This window comes from Pezoporus wallicus, unplaced genomic scaffold (assembly GCF_028554395.1).
Source record: "Pezoporus wallicus isolate ANWC-B61680 ecotype Strahan unplaced genomic scaffold, APGP_CSIRO_Pwel_v1 contig_14703, whole genome shotgun sequence".
NCBI classification, from domain to species: Eukaryota; Metazoa; Chordata; class Aves; order Psittaciformes; family Psittacidae; genus Pezoporus; species Pezoporus wallicus.
Genome location: NW_026635616.1, coordinates 192,776 through 217,038, shown reverse-complemented (window position 1 = coordinate 217,038; position 24,263 = coordinate 192,776). Strand labels below are relative to the sequence as shown.

At 41.2% G+C, this 24,263-nt stretch overlaps 1 protein-coding gene across 1 annotated transcript in view; it reads left to right on the top strand.

The window, feature by feature from the left end:
• Positions 1–24,263, top strand: part of PLB1 (phospholipase B1) — a 76,300-nt gene that overhangs the window by 8,403 nt on the left and 43,634 nt on the right. The window contains exons 9-23 of the mRNA XM_057397019.1: positions 1,063–1,145; positions 3,337–3,415; positions 4,052–4,156; positions 4,875–4,967; positions 11,559–11,627; positions 12,399–12,479; positions 13,972–14,038; positions 14,733–14,791; positions 15,815–15,888; positions 17,235–17,278; positions 18,110–18,218; positions 19,102–19,153; positions 21,044–21,124; positions 22,509–22,574; positions 23,238–23,335. Coding sequence (XP_057253002.1) covers positions 1,063–1,145; positions 3,337–3,415; positions 4,052–4,156; positions 4,875–4,967; positions 11,559–11,627; positions 12,399–12,479; positions 13,972–14,038; positions 14,733–14,791; positions 15,815–15,888; positions 17,235–17,278; positions 18,110–18,218; positions 19,102–19,153; positions 21,044–21,124; positions 22,509–22,574; positions 23,238–23,335 — 1,160 coding nt within the window. The remainder of the gene's footprint in view (positions 1–1,062; positions 1,146–3,336; positions 3,416–4,051; positions 4,157–4,874; positions 4,968–11,558; positions 11,628–12,398; positions 12,480–13,971; positions 14,039–14,732; positions 14,792–15,814; positions 15,889–17,234; positions 17,279–18,109; positions 18,219–19,101; positions 19,154–21,043; positions 21,125–22,508; positions 22,575–23,237; positions 23,336–24,263) is intronic.

Here is a 24,263-nt window from a genome sequence, read left to right as displayed (position 1 = left end):
TTTTTTGTTTTTTTTTTTTAAGTTATTTCTATGAAAAATGGAGTATATCTGTCTAGATCTGAAAATCATTCATGTTTAACGGGGCTGGTTGTGAAAAGAATTGATAGCTAATTATTGGATGTGTAGAGCTACCTAGGCAGTGTACAGGCTGCTAACTAGGTGATGACTTTAATGGACCAGGGAAAGCACCCATTAAAATATGTTTAATAGATCTTTTTTTTCCTATTATGTGTTCATTTTGAGATCTCTGTGTTTCTAAAGGTTTTCAAGCTGGGAGAGTTAAGGATTATCTGCTTATCTGGAAGGATTTCTAGGAAATGCTCTGTGTTTTAGTCTACCAATGAATAGTAGACTAAATACAGATATATCACTACTAAAGCAGACTATGAACTGTTTACATGAAGTATTTCAATAGCATTTTCCAAGAATTTTGTTTTGTTGGACTGAAGGCCTAAAGGGTACTCTAAACCTGCTGCAGTTTGGTTGCATTAAGCCACAACCACTCATTTCTCTGATTGATTTCAACAAATGTTGTGTACGGGTTATGTTCCACCCACACATTCTCTCCAGATTCTCTCCACTATTACATCCAGAGTCTGTTTATGTGCACTTGTAAAAGTGAAATATCATTATGCAAATGGAAAACCGCTTTCTGCTTCAGGGAGAGGTGAGGTGGGATGCGCAAGTACTTGCGTTATTACATAGGACGTTTCATCCCCAGCTTTGCATTGGTATGTTGCCACAAAAATGGTAGTTCCTAGATCATCTGAGTTTGGTTAAATTGGCTGGTGGCCACTTTAGTTGTGTAAAATGAATTGCTCGGTCAAGAAGTCATGCTCACAAGTTTTCATTGTGAATGATGTGCAACAATATTCTAGGTGGCAGGCATAGGAGTAGGGTTCAGAATGGAAGTGGTAAAGATGTAGATCATTGATTTTATGCAGGCAGAATCTCAGGCCAGAGGTAATACATGTGAAGCTGTAGATGTAATTTATCATTATCTCTACTTGCTGATCTTCAATTGTAAGTATAATGTGATTAATTATTACTTTGCTACTGCAGGTTCCCAGGGCCTTTGTAAATCTAGTGGACTCTAGTGAGCTTACAACTTCATCTCTTGCATGCCAAGATTACAGTAATGTCAGGTAATAGAGGTTTCCTTAAGTTCTTGACACTGCTTCCTGCTAGTACTCAGGCACATAGCTATGTATACGTATTGATTTTATAACTGAGGTAAAGCCTTCTGAACAGTTTTTCTGCCTTTAAAGCATAAGTATGATTAAAGATTTTCTGTTTCCACTTCGTTTCTGATAAACTCTCTCTACAAGGCATATTTTTACCAGGAAGAGCAGGTGCTTTAATCCTGCCAAGTCTGATAGTGTATGTTTAAATATTGGGGCAGAATTGAGGGTGGGAAGAGAAAGCCTTGATGCTGTACAATCTCCATTCAGCAACGGCCAAATCATTGATGTGTCAACAGTTTTAGCCACAAATCCAAAACACAGCACCATATGGGCTGCTGTGAAGAAAGTTAACTCCATCCCAGACAGACCCAGTGCTGTCTGTGATTATGGTCACAAGTCTGCACAACCTACCTACCCCCAGCTCTTTAGTCAGTGCTAATTCTGCCCTGTAACTCTTGACTCAAAAATTCTAAAGTCGCCTTAAAAGTTTAGGAATCAGTGTTCACAAAACTAACAATTGGTCTAAGCATGTTGTCAGGTTATGTGAAAACTGCTGCTAGGGCTTAGGGTATTGTACGATGGTGAACATCCAATTTGTTAGTTCCTTATGGTAACTGCACGCTTAGATGGTTTCATCCATCTTCCTTTCTTGTAACAAAAGTGTGAGTAGCTTACGCCCCAATTTAGTATGGAGTAGGAGTGTCCACATGGACAGTTATGATGGAGTAGTTTACAGCTGATAGATTCCACTCCATTTTACTCCACAGTAATTTTATTCCTGTGCCTGTGGCATAAGATACCATATGTACTAATATAGTCGTTCTGAAGTGTTTCACAAGCTTTGCATGTATACAACCCAGGATACATTCCGTCAATCAAGGAACGGGTCTGGCTGCTGTATAACCATGTGCTTAGCAACGAGTATAAGCAGAACTGAAGCCTTCCTTTTCAAGAGTGACTGCATGCAGCATTCTAGCTTATATCTCCTGCAATAAGGGGGAAAATGTGAGGCAGGTAGATAAGAGAGATTTAGGAATATGGGCCTTGCCATATGTTGAAGGTCTTAAAAAACAAAATTAAATAGATCTAATCTTTTTTCCTCTGAGCAGTTTTTACATTTCCTTTTCAACTTAAGGCATTTTGCTTTCTCACTGTCAGCATGGTCTTATAGCTGTGTTTATCTGGTGGAACAGTTCTACCAGTTTGCAAGCCTTGTACTTCATGGTTTGGTAAACTCCTGGATTCATCTGTGCCTCAGACCCAGGCTGTCTCCCAGATAAAGGGCTTGGCATTTGGCTATCAAGACCTCATTTCAAACTGTACTTTGAGCAAAAACATAACCAAGTGCCAAAAGATGAGATTTCAAGAGTCCAAGAGGACAGCAGTGGCTGATATTCCCAGTCCCATATCAGTACCTAATTTTAGGTATTGAAGTCTGGAACATAATAGGGTTTTAAAGTCCCTTCCTTTATTATTTTTTTACTAACTTACTCACAAAAAAGTGTTGTCAGTCCCTGCCAGTGGCAGGGGTTTGGAACTAGATGATCTTTAAGGTCCCTTCCAACCCCAACTATTCCATGATTCCAAACCATTCAGGCAATTTCAACTGAGTATATCTTTGCTGGATATTATTCTTATATGTATCCTATTTGTTCCTGTATACAGGTCTGGGTTTTCCAGCTAGCTGCAGAAATATCTCGCATGCACATCTCGCCTTGCAGGTTAGAAACCTGGCTGAGGCTGGTTAGCTGACTGACAGCGCCTGGCTATCCTTTAGCATATATAAGCTTTTACAACATTGAGCTTCCATTTGCATTTCTAAATGAAGGTCTTGTGGCTGTTACTAAGGCAAAAGTTCGTGTGGAAGCACTTTGAGTGTGTTCAGTTTTCCTATGTGACTACAGAGAGGGAAATGTTTGAAATGTACTGCTGCTGCTGCTATTTTAAGCCTGAGCATGCTGCTAGTTTGTAAGCCCCTGTGCTAATCCAAGTCTGGTGTATCTGTCATCTGAATAGGTTTTCAAATCAAGAAGTAATTCAACCCTCTGGGTTTAGAAATACAGATTATTCTATGTTTATATCAAAAAATTAGGATGTTGCATGTTTATCAGAGGTTCATAATGTCGTTCATGTTTTTTATTCTTTTCTGCAGCAATCCAGGCAGGAATCAGTGCAATTGTGTTGGTGAACACCCCCCATTAGATGAGAACATATTGAGGTGGTCCTATTATGTATGTATGGCATCTTCTGTGCTGTTTAGTTCTCACAGATAATGTCTATTCATTTTCCAGATTGGACTGAAGTGAAGAGTTAAGGGAGGAATAGCAGTGAGGAAGTTGAGTAACAGCCTTTTTACCACGAGTCCATAGCAATCCTGACCCCATTTCTTTAATCAGGAATATTGGAGATAAGTTCTCTCTATACCTGAGTGATCTTAGTATCTGTTGAAGTTTCTAATGACTATATAGCTTTTTGGCAACCTAGGATTTGTCATATCCCATCAAAGAAATGATCCATCTTGTCCAGTCACCTGCCACATGGTTTAGAAAAGGGAAACCTTCTGTTAAGACTAATAGAGCTGGCTGGAATTCCTTTTAAAAATGACAGGGAAGCAATGAGCATGACATTCCATTGCCTTGCTAAGCCTTTCAGATTATAGTATATTAGTGTAGCTTTCTCATAGCCACAAGGAGTTTCCAATTATTGTTTAAAAAGATTTCATTAAAATACTGTCTTTGTTCTGGATTACACAATTTTATTACTGTGGTTTACTAGGAATGGGGATAATCTTTAAGCCCTGGCAAATTGCACACATATTACACTCTCTACTTGATAATACTTATCTGGTTAAATGTTTGTTTATTCAGGATGCTTGGGAAAAACTGCTGGTGTCCAAGAGGTTTGATCAAAAGGATGACTTCACTGTCATTCTTCAGCCTTCTCTGCAAGAAAGAAATCTGCTGCTTAGACCAGTGAGTAAACTTGAGTTGCTCCATTCTTTCTAGCTTGTATCTGCTGAGATTCAGAGCACTATTCAGCTGGCTCTTTCCTGTCGAGGCTGTGTGTAATGCTAGAAGACAAGGGTAGTTCATCCCTGATTATGCTCATGTGTGTTTGGCAACAAAGGCAGAAAGTGGGTAACAGGAACTATTTATAAATGGGGGTGTGTGGAAAGGGGGAAAGATTAAGGTTATATCATAGGTAAATTCTGTATTTCTTCTGATTCCAAACTCTTCCAACAGTCACTTTCATTTAAAAGTAAGCATGATCTCTTAACACAAGTTCTGCCTGCTTCCACTTTTTATATGTATGAAAGTGTTAGCTATAGGAAGTGTTGTTTACTCCAAATCACTTATGTGATCATATCTGCGTGTTTCCCCCATCACCTGTATGTCACTGTTGTGATTTTGCTTTGTCATTGCTCTGGTTGTCCTGACCTGATGATGTGCAGTTCCCTCCCTGCTGCCTTATGGTGGTAGGTACAGCAGCCGTTTACAAGACCACCATTTGTTACACCTTAATGCACTAGTAGTAACTGAGATTGGCAACAAGCGGCTTAATGAGAGTACCAGAGATTGATATTCTTGTGGATATAAATATTATTTTATGGATTGAGACTTTTGCTATGGAATATCTCATCTTTCCATACTCTCAAGAGTTTTCTAGTGCTCAAAATGCTTTCTCTTTCAGGGCAGGGATGCTTTCATTACCACTTCAAAGACACAAGTGGAAACTCTGGAAGAAGTTTATACCATCATGGCTTTGGGCCTCTGGAACAACATGGTGAGTAGTACCACAGACACTGTTACTTACTGGACTTAGTATGGATGCCTGGTAGCTGCTTCACACTAGCCAGGCTTCGAGTAGCAAATAGGCAGGGGAATGGAGAATATAGGAAAGAAAACACCCCATGAGTGCTATCCTAAGCTGTACAGGGAGACTGATCTTGAATAATGCTAAACGCCTTATGCCCTCAAGACAAATCTCTTGCTGTTCTGTGGCTGCTACTTACTATGAAGAGCTTTTTAGAAAGGTTTCCAAAGTAGCCCTTTGGGAAGTCTCATGGAGTAAATGAGCTGTGACAATCCCTTCTTTTGCTAGTTTAACTGCTGTGACAGGGCAGCACAGTGACAAGTGAGGCTCATTCTAACCTGAAATTATAGTGATAATACTCTTTTATATACTCTGTCCTGTATCCATTCCACTGCCTTTACTAACAAGTCTCTTAACATTGCCTCCTTAACCATCATGCCTCACCTGCTGCTGCTCATAGCAAAAAGGTGCTAGAAAGCCTTTAGGAACTCCCATTACCTCCTCAAGAGCTGGGCATCCTGGGTATCCTACCCAGCTGATGAAAGCAAATAAACAAGGTCTTCTAATGGGTGGGAGAGGGTGTCTGAAAGTACCAGGGACTCTCCAACTCTCCACTTGACCTTGAATGCAATGACCAAATCTGTAGGAGGCTGTTTCTTTTGCCCACCTGAGCTGCTGACACACAGCACTTCTGTGTATCACTGAGTGGATGCACATACAGCTGCAGGGGTTTGTATTTTCAAATGGATGGTGGGAGCAAGTGAAGAAACAGGAGTTGCTTTTCAATAAGACGAGGACAAAAAAGCAGGTGCATGGTTTTGGGTTCACCAGTGCCATTTAAGTTAGACTGAAGATAGACTGGTTTGGGTTGGAATTGACTTTAAATTTCATCTAGTTTCAACCCCTGCCACAGACAATGACACCTTCCACTAAATCAGGTTACTCCAAGCCCCATCCAGTATGGCCTTGAACACTGCCAGGGATGGGGCAGCCACAGCTTCTCTGGGCTACCTGTTCCAGTGTCTCACCAACCTCACAGTAAAGAATTCTTCTTAATATCTTATCTAAATCTTCCCTCTTTCAGTTTAAAGCTATTGCCCTTTGTCCTATCCCTACGTGTCCTTGTAGAATGCTCCTCTCCAGAAAGGTCTCCCTGGAGCCTTCTCCAGGCTGAACAACCCCAACTCTCTCAGCCCATCTTCATAGGAAGGGTGTTCCATCCCTTTGATAGCATTTGTGGCCTCCTCTGGACTTGCTCAAGAAGGCCCACATCACTCTTGTGTTGGGGCTCCAGAGCTGTACACAGGACTTCAGGTGTGGTCTCATAAGAGTGGAGTAGAGGGGAAGAATCGCCTCCTCTGACCTGCTGGTCACACTCCTGTATCTGGGCTTGGGATTGCCCCAGCCCAGTTGCAGGACCTTGCACTTGGCCTTGTTGAAGCTCATGAAGTTCATACAGGCCAACTTCTAAAGCCTGTAAGGTCCCTCTGGATGGCATCCCGTCCCTCCAGCGTGTCAGCTGCACCACAGAGCTTAATGTCATCGGCAGACTTGCTGATGATGCACTCAATCCCACTGTCCATGTCACCAACAAAGATGTTGAACAGCATCTGTCCCAAAACTGACCCCTGAGGACCACCACTTGTCACTGGTGTCCACTTGGACGTTGAGCTGTTGACCACAACTCTCTGAGTTTGACCACCCAGACAGTTCCTTATCCACTTGTCAAATCCATGCATCTCCAGTTTAGAGACAAGGATGTCATGCAGGACAGTGTCAAATGCTTTGCCCAAGTCCAGTCAGATGAAGTCAGTCACTCTTCCCTTGTTCACCATTGTAATCCCATTGTAGAAGGCCACCAAATTCGTCAGGCATTATTTGCCCTTTGTGAAGCCATGTTGGCTGTCACCAGTCACCTCCTTATTTTCCGTGTGCCTTGACATAGTTTCCCCAAGGATCTGCTCCATGACCTTGCAGAGCATTGAGGTGAGGTTTTATCTTTTAGTTAAAGTTAGTAGGAATTTGGTTAGTTAGTAGGAGTCAAAGAGTTAAAAATTGATCAGCTGTTGAAGCTTTAGCCTTGAAATAACCATGCTGCATTCAGATACCTCCTTTGCTGTTATCTGTGGCATTCCTCATGATGATGCCAAAGTTCCTACATCCATTCTTCTACCATAAAACAGATGTTGTAGTAAGATACATGTTGTCTTTTTTATCTTTCTTTTGCCTTAGTTCCACTTGGCAATCGGTTTTGCTAGTCGAATGAGCAAAGCAAACACTCAAAGTCAGATTCCTGAAGTGTGAATTTAACGTTGTCTCCGGTTTTGGCAGTTCCTTGTAAAGAAGCTGAGTTCCCTTATCTGCCCATGCCTCAGTGTCACCATCAGTGTTGGAGATATTTACCTAGATTGTAAAATTACCATCACCTAAACATGATTTGTAAGACGCAAGAAAGCAGTGGCATATCCCCTCCAGATAATAAATTGAAACCAGTTTAGAGCAAGCCACACAAAGCATGGACATACAATTTGTTGTGAAAAGTGGCACTTTACATCTGCTTAGCATGTTTTTTTCCATCAGCAAATTATTGAAATTAAAGGCTGAATAAGTTTTACGCAGAAAATGAACGCTTCCGACTGTAGAGGGAGCACAGTGCCACCAGTTTGCCAGCCCAACTTTGTGCCTCTCCAGCAGGAATTGCTGGGGGACAACTGAACCAAATTTGTTGGATTCTGAGATCCGTCTAACTGTGGCAATAGATCAGCCTGAACTAATGTATTTCCTAGGGCTTACCAAAGCTGACCTCCAGCTTCGAGTAATGTCCTTTCTTTTTGTCAGAGTTCATGTACTTCTATGGGCTTTGCATTCATTTTTTTTTCCAAGTCTATACTATATCTCTTATTTATCTTTTTTTTTTTCCTATGGCCTCTTACTGTCCAGCTGTTCAGATTTCAGTTTATGCAGAATCCAGTACTAGGCATCTTGAATATTCTTTACATGGAGTATCATCCCCAGTGTGAAACAGGCATATTGCCTCCTCCAAATCCAGACTCTGTATCATGGGAGAGGGCCAGGATTTGTCTTCTGAAGTTTAAGAACTCATGCAGACATAGTCAGCTCAGCACTGATTTCTCTTTCTTGGCCTCTCAAATTCTGACACTTATTTTGCAACAAATTCCTCCTGTCCTTTCAGATTATATTTTATTTGCATCTTCTGCTAGCAAAAGAGTCTTCCTCTCTCCCTCTGCTTCTTTTTTATGTCCCAAACCTATTTCTGCATAGACTTTATTTTGCCTCCTGGGCATTGTCCTTGAGAATCTCGTTCTTTGATGTGTCGCCACTATTCTTGCCACTTTAAATGCTGGGAACGTTTTGTTGGAAGAGCAGAGGTGAGAAACTATGAGCAAAATAAAGTGGTACTTTTAAAGATGACTGCATTAGGGCTGGACAGCATTCTGGAACATCTACTGTAGGTCGTGCTTTGCCTAGAAACGTTGGACCAGGTGATGCTTGAGGTCTCTTCCAACCTGGTATTCTATGACCGATTCTATGATTCCCCTCTGTTTTTCTGCCTCCTCTTTGATTTGTGAAATTTCCTTAATGCAGCTGGCAACCACCAGAAAGACACCTCTCTGGGCTGGTTCTTTGTCTCCCTGTGATGGTGTTCTGCCATGCTGCAAAAGCAGACAACACGGCAGATGCTTTCGGTGTAAAAAGCACTGGCAGGTGTCCTTACCTGGTAAAGGTCACTCTAGTTCTTCTGGGAAGTCCAGCTAATGATTTATGCTGACTGCTTTAAATACAAAACCCACCCACCCACAATGCAGTATTTTGGAACTGGTAGGAAATCAAGACTTGCCAAGCAGCAAACACAGCAGAATGAGGTGCCTTTAGAGAATTCCCCCCCTCCTCCTCCTCCTCCTGTCTGCCAGGCTGCCCTTACCTTGTTCTGAGGCTTGGGACAAGCCTTTTTCTTGAAATGATTACCTGCTTACTGGCCAAAGGGCAAAACCTTGAAAATCTAGTGGCAGTTGGCAGTAGGACTGCACTTCATTCTGACTGAGAATTAGCTGAGCTAGCAAGTGCTAAGGACTTGTCCTAGGCATGGCTGGATGTTTTACCGTAACATTACTAGCTAGCTAGGAGGAAATCAATTCTTAGGTTGAACACATCACAGAACAGTCAGCTAAATGACATTGAGTAGCTAAACGACATTGGGTAGATAGGAAAAGCTGAGAGAGGTTGATTGTTTACTTGGACAGCCTTAAATATCTGCTACAGAGCCTGATTGATTAATTTTGCCAATTGCCTACGATTTTATCTCTGGAAATACATCCAGGAGCAAAGCTTTCATGTGTGTTAAGAATTTAGTCAAGAAGTTCTTGCTTTTGTGTTTGGCATTCTTTTCTGTAACAGAAGCTCTATCCCACAACCAAGATGGAAACTCAAACCTGGCAAGAACCTGAATGGGAGCAGCACTGCAGGAAACTGCCTGTGCCCCTCTTCTGCATTCAGGGGTTTATACTGACTTAGAAACTGCTACAGCACCAGAGCAGACCTCCACACTAATTTACCTGCACGACAAATGTGCTGGAATTCAGGGAACGTTTTGGGTGACCACCATACAGACTTGGTGCCCAATTTCCTGAGCAGGACCTTGCAGCATTACTGCATGGGAGCTGTGCGTCTTTGCTGGGAGAACAGTGTCTCTGAGCCATCTGGAATTAGTTGCCTCCTGGGGAAATTCATTCTCATCACCCAACTCCCAACAACATACAAGTGTCTAATACTTGCCTGAAATTCATTCCTAGCCAGGAAACTGCACTGTTGTCCCATGTCCTGTGGGATGGTTCTGTGCTGGAAGCAAAAGACATTCTTTTAAGAATGTCATTAAATAGCTATGCTGTTTTGTCCTAGGAGGATAGGAAAGTGCCAGCTCCCAGTGTATCTTTTCTCTGAGCTTCATTATTTTGTGTGTTTCAGATACATTCCTTTTATTCCTATGTCTCTCAAAAAAGCACAGACTCTTTCTTCAAATGCTTCTTTCAAAGAATATCAACTCTATAAACCTCAATTTCTCTGACTTTTCCCATTATCTTCATTGATGGAACAACCAGACCAGAATATAACATCCCTGCTCAGAATGTATTGGTGACATTAAGCCTGCTATTGTAGTGTTTTCTAGTCCCTTCAATACTGTTTCTTTAGCCTGTTGTTTCTGGCAGCTGCTGCTGATGGTGCAAGCTGAGCAGACGTTCACTGAGGAATCTAAACCAGTGGCCAGCTCCTTTGGGTGTGATTTGCTATTTAATTAGAACCCAGCAGTGATTCTTTGTGCTGTCAGTATTGAACCATTCCATAATTTCTCATTAACAACAATCCCCTGTCCATCTTGTTAAAGGTGGCCAACAAATACAAATATTATCAACCCTTTATGCAGAGTTAGTCACCTTTTGATGTTGTCTAAGGTGTATGAAAATGTAGAGAAGGTGGGATAAATTAGCAAGCTTTTAATTGCATGGGCTGCAGGCACCATAGGATTGGTGTGTGACTATATGTCACATATGTGATATACCCCATGGTTCTGACTTTGCTGCAAAATGAGCTTGCAGCAGCAGTACTTAAAGACAGTGTTCATGAGACAGAGGGAAAGAAGTTAGTGTAACATGAATATATCACCAAATGGAAGACTTTTAGTTTTGTATTAGGGGTTTTGTACTTTCTGCTTCTGAGGTACAGCAATGTGGACTTACCCAAGCTTTCAGTGTATAATCTTGAGCCTAAACTTCATTTTCCAAGCAGTTTCAGTAATACTGTATTTACTTCAGATTTTCAGTCTACTCGAAGTTGCTTTTCCACCCACTCAAAATCTTCTGTGTTTCTTTCACTCTCATATGAAAACTCTAAACTCACAAGTGTGCCTTTCTTAAGCACTTGTGAGCATGGTTTCACTGCCTGCGAGAAGATATGTGGTGTGCAAGTCCTGGGAGGACAGTGCTGTTGTTACCGGGCAGCTGAGCTGTGGCAACCCACCCTTTGCTTTGTCATACCCAGCCCAGGTTGGAAGTAAAACTGGCTTGCAAATGGCAGTATAGTTTAAGCTGTGTACCATAAGGCAGGGGGAGGCAGAACTAATTATGAGGATGGTTTAAGCTTTGCTTATCTAGAGCTTGTCTACAGTTACTATGGTTGAGCTGATAAATAGCAACTTAACTGCAAGTAGCTGAATATTGTAGTATCAGATCTATGCCTTGTGGGAAAACACACTTACAGGGTAGGCATTCCCAAGAGCAGAGCTTATGGGTGGATGGTTGTGGTGGGATGACAGTCTAATCATGTGAGAGGCCTTGTTTTCTTTCAATTCCTTACTTTATAGGTATTCATGTGGTATGTTATGCATACATAAATATTTATCATAGGCAAAACAAGTTTTCAACATATATATGGACATGCTGGAAAAACTCCAGGCACTACAGCCTTTGGGTTGCTGCTGCTCTCCCTTCCTTCCCACACCTCCCACACGCAGAGTGTATGCAATTCCTCTGTTCTCTCCTTTTCCAGATGGAGCCAGTTGGGCAGAAGCAACCTTACGGTGTCACAAAAACGTTTCAGGTTCAGTGTCCATCTCAGGTAAAAGGGTTTCCTTATTGCTGTGAGATTTTATTTACTCTTTGGAGAATTCCCAGGTTTTCAAATGGTGCTGTCATTTTCTGAAGCTGTTGGGAACACGCACTTGGCCAAGGCATTGTGCTGTTAAAAATTCAGTGTTCTTAAAGTTCATTGATGCAGAGTCTTCTTTTCAGGATTTTATCTTTATGAAATGAAAAACTTTTGACAAAACTTAGTTTAATCATTTTACCATGTCAGGCTTTTTTATTCAAAATATAACTGGCTAACCTGAATTTGTTAATTGTGGATCAGAGGTGTGTCAGCAATAAAACTAAGTCTATGTATTTTTATATAACTTGCCTTTTCTGTGATTTGACTGTCTGCTGTCAGGTTTAACGATTTTGGCCCCTGGAGCTGTCAGTAGCACAGTAATATCTTCAGGCTCTGAGCATCTTTGGTTCGAAGAACAGGTTCTTGAATGCTTTTTGCATTTAAGCTCTGACTTCAGTAATTTGATAGTGATAAAATATTACTGGCACCCAAAAGCCTCACTGAGCAGCAATTAAAACATCAAAGAAATTCAATTATCTGTTTTGTTTGATGTTAGGTTTAAGGCAAGAGCTGGTGCTGTGCCTAGAGCATACCAGGGATTCATTTTCAGGTCTAACCCGGTTTACTTCACTGGTGCATTGTCATCCAAAAATTAACACTGTAAAGATTTTCTCCTCTTGGAAAATCTAGCCAGAAGCAGACTGTGTTGCCACTAGCATTTCCACTCTCTTCACTCTGCAGGAAAATCCATATTTGTTCACATACAGAAACAGTAACTACTCATCCTCCCCGGAGACGTTAAACACCAAAGAAACATCTCAGGTATAGTAGGACTGTTTGTTTGCATCATATGGACTGAGTGCATTCCAGGGAGTAGGGCAGGTGGGTGAGAGTGTGTTGTAGCCTGATTAAACAATGCTACCCGAGAAAACTAAATACAGAACTCCAGCTCTTTATTTCCATGCTTGACTAAGTAGTCAGATGTTTAATAGCACATGGGTTTTGTAGAGTGTGATTTAAGGTAAACATGTTCAGCCAGCCTAAAGAGCATCTTACCTTCACAGTTAAGAATGTTTTTTAAACACCTGGATAACAGTGTTAATTTCCCTGGGTTAAGCAGAGAGAGAAAATGGGGCCATTTAGTCCTACCGTGGAGGAAACTAGCTCAGATCAGTCTCACACCACTGGGTGAGTCTGAATTTGTCTCGTTTACACCATAGTGATAATGAAGAACAATGGAATTTTCAGTTTTCTTTTTGTGTGAGATGGTTGCAAATGAGATGTGTGGAGATCAACAGTCATGCTCTTTTCTTTTTTGTCATGGTACTCTGATTCTGAGCAGAACTTGGTGCTCCCAAGCAGCTACCAAGGGAGGTGATAACGCTCATTTTCATGTCCCAGAACATAGTGTCTAGACTATATCTGCACTCAAAATGGCCTGTATATCATTGGAATAGTAATCCATGTTTCTCTTCTCATTTTAATGTTGCCATCTGTTTTGTTAGTTACTCAGGGTGTATATACCTCTGCATTCGGCAGTGGTATGTACCACCCTGATTTTCGGTAGTAGCTATGGTGTAGGAGGTGAGAAGCAACACTGCGTTATGTTTGTGGGTTTTGGTTTTTGGTTGGTTTTATGAAAAATTATAAAACCAAAATGAAGCAATAGGACAAGACACACAAGTGTCTTTTCCCTAGGCAAGTTAATCTACCTAAAGAGCTCTGTAGAGACACCTGGAGCAAACACATATCCTCGAGTCTTATCCAATGGTCTGCTGTGTGGTGTACTGATGGTCAGCTTTCACTAACAGTAGACCTTGGGGATGTTTCCATTAGTAGGCTGCAATCCAAAAGAGCCAGAAGGGCAAAACCCTGGCTGCACACAGAGAGATGCATGTGGAGAAGGCAGGCTCACAGTCTGCTGACAAAGGTACAGTTTAGTGCTGGTGCATTCCAGGGACATTCAAACACTTTCTCACAAGGAGATGTGAGCTCACCTCACTTGGAGTATGGGAATACAGAATTGATGCCCAGCTGAATGCAGCCATGGCCACAGAGTCTGAAATAACTGGCCCTACAGGTAGGCAACAACTGCATTGCACTGAAATGGCCATGCGACTTCTGAGGAGTCTGAGCTTGTGTCTGCCTTCAAGGGGCACTTGTAGGCATGGCCTGAGGACAGGGTGAGCCGAGTAGAGGTATACAAAGCATGCGGGACATTTGTTAATCTAATGTTCGGAGACATAAATCACTTATCATGACCACAGTATAGCGAGTCTGATGTGAAGCCCTGATGTGTGCTCTGTCTTTGCAGGAGAGAACTTACGGAACAAATATTCCCTGTTTAGGCCAGGGTCCCTCTGATACAGTTCCAGTCTCAGGTATGCCCCTATGCAATTGTATTGTAGAGCTACTTCATTTAATGATCAAAAGAGAAGAGGAACTGGGTGCAGTTAGGAAAGGTACACTTTTAGTTGAAGCAGTGCACTCGGTTTCTGTGGCTTTGCTCCTTTTTGGAACAACATAAGTGGTTGTATAGCAAGACGCACATTCTCCTTCAAGGATGGTGAAAGCTTGTGCAACTGCACCTTCCATGTGCAAACAAAATGACAGTGGAAAAGACAGGAGGTAGTCGGGTTTATTCTTCAGTTCAGGGGTGGAAAAACTGTATGTATGGAATGGGGGCTTCTGTCAGTCTGGGGTGCAAAAAGCCACATGGAATTTTGTCACCAGGTGGGATTCATTTTCCCTCAGAAGCTGTGATTGTCCCCAAATTTTCAGCCTGTGTTAGCACAGAGGCTGTGCCTGCTTTTTAGTCATTTTCACCAGTTAAAAGACATTTGAGTGACCACAGATGCAAGACTGAAATCTTACTGCCTCCCTTGTGGCTGTAGTATTGGTATACCCACCAATAGTACCAAGAATCATTTTTGATTTGATGCCTTTCATGCCTGCAATTCTGAGCTGATGCTGTCATGAATACTAAAATACTGTCTTTGCAATGCTAACCAGCACAATTTGAAGTCTTCTGTCTTTCCTCTTTTCCTTACACTACCTTTGTTTTTTATGTGTTAGTTCATAATTTGAGACCAGCAGATATTCGGGTGATTGCTGCCCTGGGAGATTCTCTCACAGTAAGTAAAGGCCCCTGGGTAACCATCATTAGGTAATGAAAAAGCATTTCTGAATTTCTAACATGAGAAATAGAATGCCTACAGTTACACCCTATTGAGCTAAACACATTTGTCACATAGTCTTTCCTACACTCCACCTGGACTGACTGGTCACGAGACAGATCACGAGACACAGATCTGAGTGCACAGTTCCCATTTAAAGTCCACAAGAGTGTCACACAAGGAAGAGCTGCAAGAATAGGTTGCGCAGCAGCAATTGGAGTGGGCTTGCAACAATTGCTTTTCTTTATTGATTTTAGGCAGCTCCCAAGCCATCAGTAAGCAGCGTAAATAGGAAAAAAAGTTCTGCAGATAACTGTGTGTGTCTATGATAAATCTGTATATATGATAATATCAAAGCCTATAAAGCCATGTCCGTTTATACTAACTAAATACTGGAGTAAAACTGCGATACAACATCAGGTGTGTCAAGTGTAACTTATCTTGAGAACTTTTCTTGACGCTGTTCCTTGAACTCTGTAAACTCATTACCTGTAAACGGGCTGTGATTCTTCAATCAGTGATGACCGTTTCACTGCTCATATCGTAGTTCATGTTTCTCCTGCTGATTGCCACATTAAATCCTTGTAGCCTTCTTTCTTAGGGAAACTGGGGGAGGGAAGAAATAAAATCACTGTAGCACTTTTTAATATGAGGAGCATTATAACAAATTATTCACTCAGGACCATTGCTATCTTATTTATCCTTCATGTAAATTCAGGATATGAATACTTTGAACATTCTCAACCATTTTTTTCCCTGCTTAATCTAATGAAGTTGATAGAAGAGGGTAATTCACTGGCTCAGAGTTAAAATACCCTCAGCCCTTGATCCTCTTGAGAACAAGGATCTGGTTTATTTTAGGAACATGACGTAGCTTGCTTCATTAATGTACTCTTCAATTATTTTCACTAAGATCAGTCGGAGAGCTAGTTACTGTAGCAGTGTTTATTTTCTGAAGGTGAACAACTCTTCTGCTTCCAGGCAGCTAATGGGGCAGCATCCAAACCTCATGATGTCCTGGATGTCCTGACTCAATACCGAGGTCTTTCTTGGAGGTGAGTCCCAAGACTTTCTACCACCTCAGTCAACCACAGAGGGAAGGGAATCCATTTTCTCTGGTTTTGATATATGTAGTTATTTTTGTAGCAAATGGGGGCTTGTGGAGACTGAATTTCACTTTAAGTTTTGCATGGAGGCACATGGTGGTGTATTACTCATGATAAAGAAAATATCCAAACTAGTGGCTATGTAGAGTACAATGTAGCATGGCTGGAATAGACCTAGATATTCAGATGAAATAGGGCCCTTGTTAAGATGGTCTCTTTTCCTCTCATGGTTTAGCTAATGTGAAGGAAACCTGTAGATCCCAGCACCATTGGATCACTTGTTTCTCTCCCTGCTCTTTCTGTACCCTGTCTGCTCTTCCACATTGTGGCCCACACCACCCATTTGCCACATTTAAAATCAGTGGTCTACAAGAAGTCAAAACAGGATCCTTTTTTGCTGCTGTTATTTCATATGCAGTACCTATTTCCTTCACTCTTTTCCAGTATTGCATGCATCATACAGAACAATTAATCAGTACAAACTTTTACATATGCAGGATTTTATTAGACATGTCAAAAAGCCACCCTGAAGAAAGGGAATCATATTCACTTGTTATTCTGCAACTGTATCATTTAATACCAAACCTGTTAGCCTGATTTTCTGTTCATAGTTTCTTACCGCAGCTCCGATGAGTTTAAACAGGTATGAGAGCACTTCAAAGTATTCTATTCCAAATTAAAGAGATACAAAAAGTTGAACACCTTTACAGTATTTTGACCTTCGACAATAGTCTACTGACATTATGGAGGAGAAAGTATCCTAACATTTTCTACAGCATGAAGGAGAGTAAAGAGCACACAGACATATGGTGAATTTTAGCAGTCTAGTAGTATTCTTCCAGTTGGGTGAAACGGGGAGGCGAAAGGTATTGAGTTACTTAGCACTTTGAAATATATGCTTTTAGAACTTGTTGTTATGGATACGAAGGGTTTGTTAACTAAAAATGGCAGTAATAAATATTTTAATAGGGCCAACAATAGCAAAGATGGCAGCTTTTCAAAATTCTCATTTCTTTCAGCTAGGTTTGAACATCTGCCAAACCACGCGAGAATGGAAAGGGCAGCTAGTGTACAGGGCTTTTAATTATGATTATTATGGTTATGACAGAGTCTCTGATTTCGTGACCCCTTTGGTATGCACGCAACCAGCTTGCTTTGATTTAGTACAACCACCACAAAATGTGCTGTGTATATGTGTAGAAACCCCAAAAGGGGGAGCTCTCTTACTTAGTCCACTGCCTTACCAAGCCCATCGTATCTTGGAACACTTTTTTCTTGTTCTTTCTTTTTAACAGTGTTGGAGGAAATGAAAACATAAGCACGGTCACGACACTAGCAAGTAAGTGCCTTTTTCCATAAACCTGATAAATATCTGGAGCTGTTTATCAAAACAACTGTTGTTACAAAATAAGACATAAAGATTTAAAATTTGTAGCATGACAGAATCAATCCGTTTGTATTCAATGCCCAGTGCTGAGTAAAAGTTGCATAACAACCAGGCAGTAATTTTCTGTGCATGACTTAACTATGTACTTTGTAATTCCAAGGGGTTTGGTCACTTCAGTGTTCTTCTGTTGGTTATAGTTCTGTCCAAAATGTGTTGGGGATAGATGAATCAAAGATCTCAGATCACAGCCTAAAAAAACTATTTTAACTGTATGGGCAAGTTGTTTTAGGCAGGAGAAGAATCACATTACAAGATCAGATTTTACATGCTTTTTAGAGGTCAGGGCATCAGATCTGGGTGTTTGCAAGGCTGGTTTGTAACCTAAGATGTAGAAGGGAATCTTGGGTCTTTGGAGTTAATACATCTGGGGAGATCAGGCTAAAGGATTTGATTCCAGTTCATCTGCAGTTAGAGTATGATGGCATGGGAGCCTCCTGCCTGAGTGTAGGGTTACTTAGCCTCGCTTACCAGGCAAAATAGCTTTGCTAGCCAGGATGATCGTGTAAGGTCATGAGATACCTGAATTCGTGAAATTCAGAAATCTTGAAGGCAAGGAAATAGTTGTACGGTGATGAGACTACATGTTTATTATACTTAAAAGTTAATTTTTTGTTAGGATCTCTCAAAGCTTTTTAATGGTCTTTTACTAAGATTTAATCTTTATAACCTCATTCGCTACCTGCTGCAGTAAGCAACATTTCGGGGTGCTGTCTTTTTCTGCAGATATTCTTCGTGAGTTCAACCCATCCTTGATAGGGTATTCCACTGGCACTGGAAGGGAGACTACAGATAACGCTGCACTCAACCAAGCTGTGGCAGGGGATTGTGCTGAGTAAGAGGAAAACTCTTTAAATTTTAACAGAAAGTAATTTTTCTTTAAAACTCAGGTCTAACTAAAAAAGGGCCCATAACCTGGACTTCATCAGGAGCATAATAAAAGGCTGCTAGGCAGACCCAAAAACATTTCATTAGCCCAACTCTAGCGTGAAGGCCAAGAAATGTGATTGTTTCCAACCTATGCCAAATTAGCAGCGAAAGCAATGCTTTGTCTAGTATCCTCAATCAAGAAGCCCAAAGCACTTTACAAGCACTACTCAAAAAGCTTCACATCTGTACTGTGAGGCAGAGAAAAATATCTCTGTTTAATAGGAGGTATATTCAAAGCCTCTTGTCAAGAGTTTGTGTAGAGGAGCTAAGAGGAAATTGTGGATTGCTTATGGTCACTCTGTGGTAGAGCTGGGAATTAACTAGGGACCACTACGCTCAGTCTTCAGTGAAAGTCATATCATATATTCTTCTCTCAGAAGCACTTCTTATAAGACATCTCAGTGGCTTGAGGCCATGTAATAGCATTGATACATACACGGGTGCTTCAGCGACGTGCGTACCAATAGCATCTGCCTGAAGCTGGAAAGGAACCAAGTGCATTTATTTTGTGGTGGCACAGTGCATTTTCTATATAGCTTGTGTAACTATGCAGCATTTGCAAAGTGGTCAAGTGGCTGTTGGATGCTAGTTATTTTCTCTTTTTTTTTCCATCACTGTCTCAAAGTATAGTTTTCATCCAATGAAACTTGGACTTTCCCGTGTTTTTTACCCATTATGTGAGGGATGTCCATTCATCAGCTTTCCTCTTTGCCTTGCTCTCTATGCAGGATTCCGTTTTCATTTTTATTATTTGATTTGTTAGGGCTTTATTTTTCTGTTATTTTTAGGGATGTTCCCGTGCAGGTTAGAAGGCTGGTGGACCGCATGAAGAATGATACTGTGAGTTTAACATGTTGTTAATATCTTTAGAATGAGGTTACTTTGGCAGCATTAGTTTCGGACAGATGCCAACAGTGGATGCCAAACATGAAAGCTACAGCAGTGTACAGTGTAATATTCCCCAGTGCAGGGTGAGTCAGCACAGAATAATCCATAGCTTTGTCTTAAACAACACCATGTGATAGCTACTATCAAACCCAGATAATTGTAATCTTCTTATCATTTTTAAGACAAGCGGCTTGTAAATTCCCTGCTGTCGTTTCCCCTCCCAGCCTATGTCACCGTGTAAGATGACAGAACTTCACTTGTGCTAGGATTTGCCTCTGGTACTATTAATTATCTTGTAAGCACACGGGTTTTCCAGCAGTAATGATACATGCTAGGGTGTTGAGGGAAAGCTTTTTAAGTGAGAATCATGGGGAGTGAACATGGAAATGAGGAAAAGACTTGTGTCCTTAAAAACGATGTAGTCCCTTCTTGAGTCATCAGCTGATTTTTGACTTACAGGTTTTGTGTTAGGAATTATTCGATTTATGTTCTCTAAAACACACATTAGGCTTGCATGTTTTTCACCTCGACTGGTGCTTTGAATGTCTGCTATTTGTAATTTGGCAAATGTGCTACGCAATCAGTGACCTGTTACGTTATATTATTTTGTCTTTGTGCATTTGGAAAGCAGCCAAAAGGCCTTCAAGATTAACTCTGTGTGCGTGTCTGGTATAAGTACTCTGGTAAATATTCATACTGGCAAAAATATTTGCAGTACCTTCTTTTTTGGTTCACTTTCTCATAAACAAGATTTCACTCTGATGTCTGTATCTGAAATGAGATTAAAAGGATTAGCAGCTAACAATGAAGCAGTTGGAGGGTTTTAATTCAAACCATTCAAGTCTTGTAAGTACTACTATACTTATATTGCCTCATATCTATTGCCTTGGAAACAACGCACAACAGAAATGAATGCAGACACCTTTGATTTAACTAATGAACTTCTTTCTGACTAGAAAGCCTGTTCATATTAAAGATCATGTAAAGATCTTTGGTTTAAGAGCTTTCTTTTCCTCTTTTTAAAAGACCTGGTTAGCACGGGAGGAAAAGAAATTTTCCCCTCTCTTGATTTAGATAAGTACATTTTGAGACCAGCCTACTGAACAGTGTGTTTACTAGTTGGAATATGTTGCCTTCTGTCTCTGAAGATAGATGTTTTAAACCACTTGAGGCTGATGTACTATTGCTGCTTGTCTTAGTGGTGTTTTGCACTGAAATTGAAGCGTTAAGATACTGAGTACAACATCTACTACATTACACTGAGCAGATCTGAACCTTTCTTCAAAGCTAATGCAATTACCCTGCATTAGCTGTCCCTCTGCAAAATCCTTTCAGAGGGAAAAGTGCTGTTTTTTTACTGGTATTCTTAGATAGAGTTAATATTGCCCCTCTATTCTTTGCAGTTTGCCTCACAGCAAGACTGAAACATATCACCCTCCGGGGTTTTCCAGCAAGATAGCTGCATTATTTATAACAGTAAAAAGATATACCATCATTTTTGCAATGAAGATGTATCCTAAGAACTGCAGGAATAGTCACTCAATGTATACACAGGATAGTATTAAGAAAAGCATCCAGGTGGATTTTGAGCAATAGTTTTTTGGAAGCAAACAATTTTGCATGGTGCTACTGATATTGTGAACCTTATTAAGATTGTAGAGGTTTCTACATCTTCACTCAGAACTACAAATTCATTTTGTTGTGGATGCAGAGAGAACTATAGCTGGGTACCCTGAGAAATGTTAAATTTATGTTCATTTATGTTGCCTGCCACTCTCCCCTTTTTTCTTTTTTTTTTTATTGTATATTAATAACTCTCATTCTATCTCCTTCTGTGTGCAGAGAATAAATTTTCAGACTGACTGGAAGCTCATAACACTTTTCATAGGAGGAAATGACCTGTGCAGATTCTGCAGGAACCCAGTAAGTCCCCTGCTGCCTACAGTGTGAAGTGGGCCAGCCTGGGCAAAGGGTCTCTATGCATTGCATTGGGTGAGAGGTCAGAACTCAGTGAGTGAGACCAAAATAAGCTAGGTCTTATTTGCACAGCTCTGGAATGTAACTGTACTGAGACCTTCAGGTTGTTCAACCTGATGTTATGATAAATGAAGTGATATCTTTAGACTGAATTACATAATTGTCCCTACTTTGTTCTGCTATTAACTAAGATAGCTTTCTGTTATCTAGTTACTTTGCCACCTGTAGATAAAAGGTCAAGGGTTTTTGCTCTTCTTTGCCCTGTGCACAGTCACACTCCGAAGTCTTACTTGGTGTTCACTTACCAGTTTCGGTGCTATGGGAATGGTTCTACCCACTGCTGATGCTGATGTAATTACATATAATATAGCATATATTGTGTAGGTGTATAATATATATACATACATACTGTATGTAGCCTTTGTTATGTGTGAGTATGGAGGGGGTGAAAAGCTGTGGCAGACTCTTCACTTGGTGAGGAGTGTTCCTGACCCAGGCATGAAATGGCAGTTGCACACGCATGTGGGTGGCAAGGAGGTAGCACCTCTGCATCCAAAGATCAAAGTGATACTTCCCTTATGTTGTACAGCTACAAACAGTGCCAGCCACAATGTGTTTGGTGAGCTGTGCTTTAGGAAATGAATAAGGGAACTGAGCTGTCTAGTTTTGTAGAGTAGGCCAGTGGGGCTCTCAATGAACTTCTGCTTGAAATTAAATCAAAGAGAATTAAGACTGAAAATAAGGCAGGCGTTCCTCATAGGGAAGCTTATTTGATTGTGGAATAGTTCCGTAAGTGAAGAAATAAAAGTTGGATTACATCAGACAATTAAATTAGAGGGTTTAAGCCACTCAAATGGAACAGGGAAATTTTGCTGCTGAGAGGCAAGTATATAAAGTGATTTAATTTCCAGATAATAACTGGCAAAGCTTAGGCGTTTATTTGTGGCAGGCATAGGAGAGGCATGTTGGTAATATTGCATACAGTAAAAACAAACTTACACAAACTGATCTCTCCCAAAGCTGGTCCCTGTTGCTACCCATGCGTTTAAGACCAAACCAAGCAAGCCTGGGGATGGAGGATATTGTGATGTCTGATAATGCCCCCTGAATTTGCTCCCTCACTGATACCTAGTGGCCACTAGGTTTTTTCTTGTGAGACAGCTGTGATGGGAAAGAAGAAAAGCAGAGGCAGGACAGGTTTGCCTAAGACTCTGCTGCTCTTGACCTCGAGAGTCAGAAACATGAATCCTGCTGTGAGGGACTCTAGCCAGTCAGTGTTGGGCCTGCTTGAATAAACCAGTAACAAAATTCAACCCTCTTGCTTCAACAGGTACACTATTCTCCTGAAAACTACACCTACAATCTACAAGTATCTTTGGACATACTTCACAGAGAGGTAAAACAAACTTTTCTAGTATATGGGAGTGGGGATCGTGTTCTGTTTGTAAAGCAGTCACTGGTTATTGATTGAGAGTTGAGTTCCCTGCTTTCATCTGCAGAGCACTGCTGCATGCAGGTGCTTGCAGGAAAATCCTTGTGAGAGCCAGAAAGGGCTAAAGAAGTATTTTACCAAAGGCATAAGGATGTGCTTAGTTCTAGCTGATGTGCTGCAGAAAAATGATGTAAAAAGCATTGCAACGAATTCAAACAAACCTGTGGTATTCAGTGGCTAGGAGATGCTTTGCTCATTCATTATGCTGCAAATAAATGTATTTTTGTGGTCATTAAGAGAGAGATTCTGATATTCCAGATGAGGGTGAGGATGATGAGAGTACTTGAGGGTCTGAGCCAATCTGAGACCTTTCTAAAGTCATCATTTTCAAGTGACCATTCATCAGCATCTAAAATAGAACCGGGCAGCGCAGACAGGGGCTGTAATTTAGTATTGTACATGTGGGGGATTAATTATTGAGGAGCTACTTTGAACACCTCTGTTATAAATAATGCAAGCTGCATGAATCAGCAGGCTGCTACCTGAGGTCTGCTGTGGCTGTATAAGGGCCAAGATGGCACTCTGTGCTCTGGGTGATGACTACAGGTTTGCTTGTTCTCTTGGCAGGTTCCACGGGCGTTTGTGAACCTGGTGACAGTGCTGTACATAGCAAGCCTCCGGGAGCTGCACACATCAAACAATACGTGCCCGAAGCTGCTCATGAGGTTTGAAGATGATTTATGTTACAGCTCTCACTGTTGCTCACAGAAGGCTGCAAGGTCTTCTTCGGCAACCCTTTTCCTTAAAGGGAAAAGGTTCTAGTATTTCAGACCACTAAAACCCTTCCTCTGTGTATGCACATGTACCCACACATTGATTTCAACACAGCATTTAGAAATACCTGTCTGTCACTGTCTCTGTATCTGATGAGCCCTGCTGTTACCACTCTTCTGTGGAGGTGCCATTTCAATGATTCATCACTTAGACTGCAAGGGCGTCCAAGCCGGAGCAGAAAGAGCTCAGCTGTGTTCTTTTTGGGTAAAGACAGAAGAGACTAAGACACAGGGGTTTCGTCATTGATCGCTTTAAACTGTCTTTATTTACAGATTTACCTTTCTGCAGACTTAAAACTCTCCCTCTTGTTTCTGCAGTTTCTGATCTCTGTAATCTCATTGCTGATTATTAGTTTTATGGTTAATTAGTCTCTCAAGTAGATGTCTGGGATGCTTCATCACATTGAGTGTTGCCTTGTGGCTCAAGAGTCCTCCCAGGTCAGAGAGAATCTGCCACTGAGGTGGCAGGTCTCTGCTCTTCTGGACAGACAGGCAGGCAGAATATCCTTGTTCTGTGAATGCAGGCAGCCATCGAAGGAGGTTGTACAGGAGGAACATAGATGCAACCCTCTTACTCTGATTTAAGGGCTCTCTGGTGGCTGTTGATGGAAAATTAGCTTTTAGACTTAGAGTGCTGGTGCTTCTGATAATCAGTTGTAGGTTTTCCTTTTAACAAAGGTTACTGGCTAGAGCACACAAGTATCTCAAGACCCTAATCATTAAACAGTGATAGTGGACCCTTTAAGATTAGATTATCTCAAGATACTTTTAACCTTTTCCCTTCATTTCAGGTGCCGCGTTGAATTTAACATTCGCTTCT